Source organism: Macrobrachium rosenbergii, chromosome 3 (genome assembly GCF_040412425.1).
Source record: "Macrobrachium rosenbergii isolate ZJJX-2024 chromosome 3, ASM4041242v1, whole genome shotgun sequence".
NCBI classification, from domain to species: Eukaryota; Metazoa; Arthropoda; class Malacostraca; order Decapoda; family Palaemonidae; genus Macrobrachium; species Macrobrachium rosenbergii.
In genome coordinates, this window is record NC_089743.1 from 34,743,028 (window position 1) to 34,751,197 (window position 8,170).

General features: G+C 35.0%; 1 protein-coding gene across 8 annotated transcripts in view; it reads left to right on the forward strand.

Moving 5' to 3' along the window:
- LOC136854357 (protein trapped in endoderm-1-like) overlaps window positions 1–8,170 on the forward strand; it is a 229,365-nt gene that overhangs the window by 200,372 nt on the left and 20,823 nt on the right. For all 8 annotated transcript variants that reach the window (XM_067130700.1, XM_067130695.1, XM_067130666.1 and 5 more), the window contains 2 exons: window positions 5,629–5,749; window positions 6,795–6,953. In XM_067130700.1, coding sequence (XP_066986801.1) covers window positions 5,629–5,749; window positions 6,795–6,953 — 280 coding nt within the window. The remainder of the gene's footprint in view (window positions 1–5,628; window positions 5,750–6,794; window positions 6,954–8,170) is intronic.

An 8,170-nucleotide genomic window follows, 5' to 3' on the forward strand; every position in this document is an offset into this window, starting at 1 on the left:
TCAACTCCACGATATACAATGTATATGCATAAAGTGGAATGTACACTTGTAAGCAAATGCACATACACATACATGCTTGGATGGCCAAAGTAATTGTAACGCCACTTATACCACAGAGAATAAAAGTAAAACTTGTGGGCATGTAGGCGACGGCACGCACAGTTCAATCACAGGACTGTCTCAGCCTTACACACAACTATCAAACTGTTTTCAATGAACTATACTGAAAATATATTTACAAAAAGGATAACAAATTATATTACTGTGATGAGTAAATATAAGGCTTTTGGGGGCATTGGTGTAGATTACCCTGTTGGACAAAAGGATCATGAGAGTCAGTAAATTTTCTCTCTCCCTCTCTCTGTTGTTAGGAGAATATTCTAGCGTAGACTATATTCATAAAGATCTCGATTACTTTTAATTAAAACAAATTACTAAATTTCAATTAACGAGAATAGGCAGATACTTCTTTACACCAGTATTTTATGACTAGGTCTATGTTTATTCTGCAATGTTAGGTTACCATATGAAAATTTTTCGAAGACACTACAAGCACCATAACAGCAGCAACTAACTACAATAAAACGGCTGAATATAAGATAGGCCTATAATCCAAACGTTATAAATTCATAGGACATTATAGGTCTAAGTCATTTTTTATGGTCCTGTTATTTCGAAAGGAGATAATGTCCTTAAGAAAATTCTCAGCAAATTACATCCAATATGACTCGTATAGCTTATCATACTGTAACTTTACGTTAAACATGGGTATATTCTGGTTTTGTAGAGTGCAGTCACTGCTTGTCATAACTCCTAATGTGTAAACGATTGCAATGAAATCGATATTATAACTATTAAAATGTAGTAAAATTTCCTGAAATCAATATGAAATACCAGTCTGCATAGCTCTGAGAAAATCTTTGAGTTAAATTTAGAATGGTGAACACGCTTGACAATATCAGACAGTAATCATCATTGACCAGTGATTCAAGTGCACAGATTCGAACGCAGACATTCCCTGTGTCACCTCCGTATTCAGGTGAACCTCATTTACGAAACACAACATTGCAGCATCGCAGAACACTCCTGACTTCATTCATATTTTCCTGTTTTTTTTTTTTTTTTTTTTTTTTACCATTTTTAGGGAGATGTGTATCATGATTTTATTTCAGGGGATAATATAACGTTTCTTTTTTATAATAAGCAGAACGTATTTTAGTTCGGTAAAACAACCATTGCAAAATAAATGAAGATAAAAACCATTGCCAACCAATCAGCTTCAAGGAATGGTCGTGACGTAATCAGTGGGCGGGGCTTAGCTGCAAAGTACGGTGGACTTTGCTATAGTGTGATGTCATTCCCCCTTTCGAGAGCTAGCCAATCACTAATGTGCAGTGGGCAGGGCTTAGCTGCAAAGGGCCATGGATTTTGCTATATTCAAGGCCACCGAAAATAGATCTGTCTTTCGGTGGTCTCAGTATAATGCTGTATGAGCCGCAGCCCATGAAATTTTAACCACAGGCCGTTCTGTAAAATACAGATTCGTTCTGTATTGGAGAGTGAGCTGTTGCATTCTGTATTGAACCAATGCAAAACGCCATTTGTTTTGTATTTGACTGTCTGAACTTCATTATTTTAAAATGAGCGTATTTTTCATTCAATCTTGCCAGGCTGCAAAATCATGCCTTTGTCAAAGGTTGCCTTCGATACGTGCACAGTATGCGGCATAACACGACTCATGAGCGAGTGAGCGAAGAGAGGTCTGTCTGGCAACCCCCTACCCCATTACTCCACCCCCGCCCCCGGCTGGGAATGACTGATATCCATAGTCTGTTTCCCTGATTCACTGAAAATTTGTATGATGTTACTTTCCAATGGCTATTTTAGTTTAGCAGTGGAAATAAATCCTACATCCTATTTCATATACTTCTGAAGGAATAAAATAAACTTGATGTTATACGTATATATTTTTTTCATTGTCTATGTCACAACATGTCATTTAATTTTGAATTTCTATAGACTTGTCACTTCACTAACAACTGACAACTTGAGAAGTGATCTTCTAGTCCTCATCAAATATGAAACATGTCTTCCTCACCCTAATGCCCCAGCTGAAAGGGCTCGCTCCGCTTGCCATAACTTTTCCTCATTATACAACTACTGTATGTTCTGTATTTTTCTGAGCTCGAGGAGGCAACCTTATCCTTTATAGTTGCCAGAAGCACAATTATGGCTAACTTTAACCTTCAATAAAATAAAAACTACTGAGGCTAGGGTGATTCAAATTGGTATGTTTGATGATTGGAGGGTGGATGATCAACATAACAATTTGCAGCCCTCTAGTCTCGGTAAGTTTTAAGATCTGAGGCGGACAGAAAAAAGTGCGGACGGACAAACAAAGCCGGCGGAATAGTTTTCTTTTCAGTAAAATAAAAGTAGTTGATCATTTTCTGTTTTATTGGAATTAATGATTTAGTACTTCACATCATAATATCTTGGAAGCTTTACTTGTATGTGTGTGTGTGTGTGTGTGTGTGTTACATCTACATGTGGCATTTCGTCAATGTTGAGATCACCGTCTCTACGGTATAGTACTACCTCTTTCACTTTGTGCGTTCGTGTGTGTGTTTCTTAGCGCAGTATCTCATGCTGCCATTTTTCTTTTTTACTTTGCTTGATTACTGTACAGCATTTCATTACAAGTTTAGCTTACCAAGTTTGATTATCACGCATATCATAACAGTACACAAGAGAGTGTTTCATCACTGTTTATATTTCATTTCAAATTAAAAATATTTAAAATACGACTTTGTAAATGTTGACAACACTGCTGTTTATAACTTGCCTGATGCCATCCACTAAAGCAAAGGAGTGTGTGCATAATATTTATCCTACACACAATTGCATTTATCTTTTGGGGTGTAAAAATAAAAAAATGAGAAAGTACAGTAAAGATATAAATGAGAAAAACATAACATAAAAAAAGGGAAGGAGTGTGTGCATTATAGGCTTTATTGTGATACATCAGTTGTTGCTCTCTCTCTCTCTCTCTCTCTCTCTCTCTCTCTCTCTCTCTCTCTCTCTCTCTCTATATATATATATATATATATATATATATATATATATATATATATATATATATATATATATATAATATATATATTTTTTTTTTTGCTTTGTGGTTTATATATTTCATTACAAGTACAATTAGAATCTATATATATATATATATAAGTCAGTGGATTATAACAGGACGCCTTGTTTGTTTACATTTAGGGCAAGGTGCACAGCGCTTCAAACGGCCACGGGGCATAACTATTAGCTTAGTGCAAAGCCAATATATACAGGCTCTGCTTAGAGCATCGTAGACAGCAGATTTGATTAGATATACATATTTTTTATGTTATGATGGGTTGAAAAGACAGACATACATTACTTTACTATACTTAAGTGTGGAACAGACACTATTTGAATGCATGACAGTGCTAGTCTGACAGCCTCACCATCACTCATAATGCATTTTCCTGGTCTAAAGAGTATTCACAGCCAAAATACTGTTGCTCTTGCAACACACACACACTGCAATATTAATGAAAATATGCATGCGTGCAATATCAATGACATTTATTTAAACATCTACATAGGCAGTTCATATGACATCATGTTATGGCAGTCAACCTCCTCAGCTGACAGCTTACACCTGTCAAAATTATGGCTACAGAAATGAGTCAAACCTTCAACTTTTACTTAAATGCAATTTATTTTATACCATTACTTTCTGAGATAAAGTCAGTATTCTTGGTTTTTCAACTATTATTAAAAACTTCAATATTTCATTAAAATCGTTTATATATATACAACAATAATGTAAACATCGTACACTATTGTTTACACCATTTCCAACGTTGTCTAATATAATTATGTACGATAGTTATTCTTTTGCCATTTTTTCACAATCACAATCATTTGCAATTATATAGAAAATAATACAATAACTATCCAAGTACATATAAATATTTCAACAATAAAGCTCTGATGCAAGGCAGATGCACTGTGGTATTATATACTGTAACACAGACACTGATGACAACATGTACATAATGTAATATGTAGTACATACTATGAACCATCTTAGATATGCCTGTTGAAATACACACGTGAAGGCTACATGGAGATTGTGAAATAGAATGGACAGACCTCAATCTGTAGAGTATTGACTGGGCCAATAAATTTATTACTTATGTATACATTGAATGTTGACTGAAATTATGATCATACATAAATAAACCCATGTAACAGTGGTAATTGAAAAAAATACATTATGTACAATATAAACAATCACAAGTACATGGGCACACTACGAATGCTGACGTACCTTTGCTTTTCTGTTCTTTTTGTTGCTTTGAGTAAGCATTTTTCTGGTCTCGAATTGGAAATAATAATTAAGCCTGAGAAATTCTCGAATTGGAAATAATAATTAAGCCTGCAGCGAAGGCAGAGCCAGATGGTGGAATTCAGGAGACTTCCATCTTGATGAGCTGGACAGAACACAGCCTTTCTGGAGGGTACCTGCTTATCAACTTTGTCAAAGCCTTACCATCACCAAAAAACGTATTTATAGGCTTTGCCATCCCACCAAGCTGATAGTTACGCCCCGAGGCCGTCTGGAGTGCTGTGCACCTTGCCCTAAATGTAAACAAACATGGCGTCCTAGAAGTGACGAGCTTGTATATATTGGTACAATACTTTACATATTTTTATTAAAATGTGGAGAAAGCATAAACTTATATTATTAAACAAAAAACTCAAGCAAAGTCAGGCGCCTTCCCACCCCCCTTTCCACCCATTCCACAATGCATTTCCACCCCCTCCCAGCCAGGGAAACTGCTTTCCTACTTCCAAAAAAACCCTTCTCTGAGTGAGTTCCTCTACACAGCCTTACTGGCCCCTCCTTTCCCATGGCTCCCAGCCATCTGCACCCCCCACCATGGAAATTTCTCTGGGCCTCCCCCACTCCCCAAACCCTCTCTCAGTGTCTTCATGAGTGTAAGCAGTGTTAACATTTCCTTAGGCCACGCAGCATTGCCACCATCGGAGATCCGTGTTTTAAAATTTTGGAAATTTGTATATTTTATATCTTTGGTCCTTGGGCCCTGGTCCAGGTGTGTCAGAGAATATTGATGTCAGATAAGGAAGATCCGGATAACTGAGAGATTATATATACAGTATATATGTATATGTATATATATATATATATATATATATATATATATATATATATATATATATATATATATATGTATATAATATATATATATATATATATATATATATATATATATATATATATATATATATATATATATATATATATATATAATGGGTAATGTACATGAAACAGTCATATTATTCTGTATCACTTCAGAGGAATATGTCTAGATTAGCATGAAAACTTTTCCAGGAACATTATTAATATAGAGAACTCTTTTCCCTTGTGTTGCTTGTATCCAAGAGACCAGCTCAGTTAATAAAGAGTTAGTCCTAGCAGTGTTAGTAATTAGTAATCCGTGGCTAAGCCAAATAAATGTAATCTTAATTCTTTCCTTGTGTGTGGTTCTCTGCCTCTAGATGTCTCCTGATAGCTGCTCCAGACAAACACCGAAAGATCTTCACGGTCCCAAAAACCGTTGCTATCATTGTCATGATCTGGGTTGTATCAGCTGCAGTAATGCTCATCCCATTGCTAAGGGTGAGTATGTTCAACTCCTATGGAGGAGGCATTGCTGAAAGGCCTATATCCTACATGATATAAGCATTGTTTTCTCTTTCCCAAGAAGTATTATGTATATATATTAAATTTAAATCTGTTTTTTGGTAAGTGTGGTGTATTTAATATCTTATACTTAAAATTACACCTACAATTCTTAATCCTTTGAGATTCTAGGAGGAGATCCCAAAACTTGTTCATGGCAAATCACACACTTTATGCTTGTGGGCATAGCCAAATTTGTCTGTCAATGCTTGCTGTAAAATTATTTTTCATAATGTAGTGCTGGATAGGTGTCATTTTGAAGCTGAAAATTTATACTGTATTTTATTATGTTCAGAAAAAGTAAATAGCAAAAACAAAAAAGCCAAAAGGAAGTGTTGAAGTTATCCAGTAATTGTTTTTACATATGACTGAATCTCAAGGGTAAGGAATAAGGATAGAAATTTTTGTTCAGTAACCATACTGTGATGACTTCACAACCTGCTAAAGGGTTTTGTTCTTGCAAGATATTGGTACTTCAACTTTAAGATCTCTTGAAAATGCAGTACATGCAAGGTTCAGGCCTGAGTCTTTGACTGTTCTCTTCCCGTGCTCTGTATCTAAAGTTTTTGCTACTTACCTTTTCTGAACATGTTAAAATACAGTATAAGTATTCAGCTTCAAAATGACACCATATCCAGCACTTCATTATGAAAAATACTTTTACAGCAAGCATTGACAGAAAAATTTGGCTATGACCATAAGCATAAAGGGCGTGATTTGCCATGGAAAAGTTTTGGGATCTCTTCCTAGAATCTCAAAGGAATGCATTACTAAGAGAAAGATTAGATGAAAGACCACAATGTGATAACGCAAAGGAATGACCAAGCTTTGTTTCATTAGGTCACAGAAAGCAGGCATTTCTGTGTTTTTCTGTCAGAATCACATAAGTGGTTATTTAGACCAAACATTATTCAGTTAGTCAATTTGACCATAGAATTGTAAAATCACTTGACAGTTTTATTCTTGAATAAGTGTCTTACAGGTATATGGAGAATTCACTTATAACAACAAGACGAAAGAATGTGACTTCGGAGACTCCAAGGAAAGAGGTGGGAGTGGTCCAAGGAAACTGTTCTTGGCTCTGGGATTTCTCCTCCCATGTGCTGTTATCATCGCCTCTTACTCCTACATTTTTTATAAGGTATGCTTTGAAGACAAATAGAGCAAGTGAGAAACACTTTATATGAAGTTTTTTTTTTATAATGTTCAGTTCAAATAAAAGTACAGTGCTGTATAGTGAACGTGAGAGAGACCTGCAAGAAATGACATACATTGCCAGTTTTGAAACTGACTCTAATTTGCTTATAATTTACAATTTCTTAGCATTTGGCATATTTTTACACTTGGAAAGTTAGTGGATAATCTTCAGTTTCCCTTTGTATCAAACATTTCTTTGCGTGTATACATTTCAAACTTTAGCCACTTTTAGTCCAAGCTTCATGCACACTTATTTTCTGGTTTGCATTAAACCTTTTATGTGATTTGCATTGTTTATTTTTATTATAATGAAATTGATGTGGAATAATATATTGAAGTTGAAAATTAGAATAGGATAATGTATCGTCATGCTCTAATCCTAAAAAGTGGCTATAGATGCACTAAAAATGTTACTTATTGACCCAAGATATGTCTGTCATTGCCTATTGAATAAGTATAACCTGTTTGAAATAGTCTGCCAAATACCATATCGTGTATGAATTTTGCAGGAGGGTGAAGAATTTATTGCACAGTATTTGCAATAAGTTGCGTGCAAAGATGTGCTATGTATTAATTTTTGTGAATGTTGTATTAAGCCGTGTTGGAGAAAGCGTAATCTAAACAAATTCCAATATTTTCTATATCTCCATTACCCATTCAGTGACTTTCTGTACACAAAAGAACCAAAGAATTGACCGAATTTTCTCTCAACTACTCATCCAGGTATCCTTTTTCTTGAATTGGAATTATTTCTCTCAATGTTTCTTATCTTTATATGACCAGCTGCCTTATAACTGAATTTGTCTCTCAGTTTATATTAATTGATTAATGGACTTTAAGCCTGGACCTATTTTATTGTGCTTGCTGGTGTAAGTCTTCATAGCTAAAGGATCTTTAGCGTCACACTTTATTTTCTGAAATTATTAGAATTCTTACCTATGACTTTTAAGAATTGTAACGAATGCTGTTTATTAAAATGGCTGAAACTGTCTAAAAATATGCATTCCTGTGATAATGACAAGGACAGACGTACAGGATGTTCTTGATTGCTCATTTGCTATGGTTAAAATGTTGAAGGTGAAGAAATTTGCACCAAATGTTCAGGCTTCTGAGTGATGCGTTCACTTGGAAGTAGATGCATGTGATTCAAGTGATATTGTA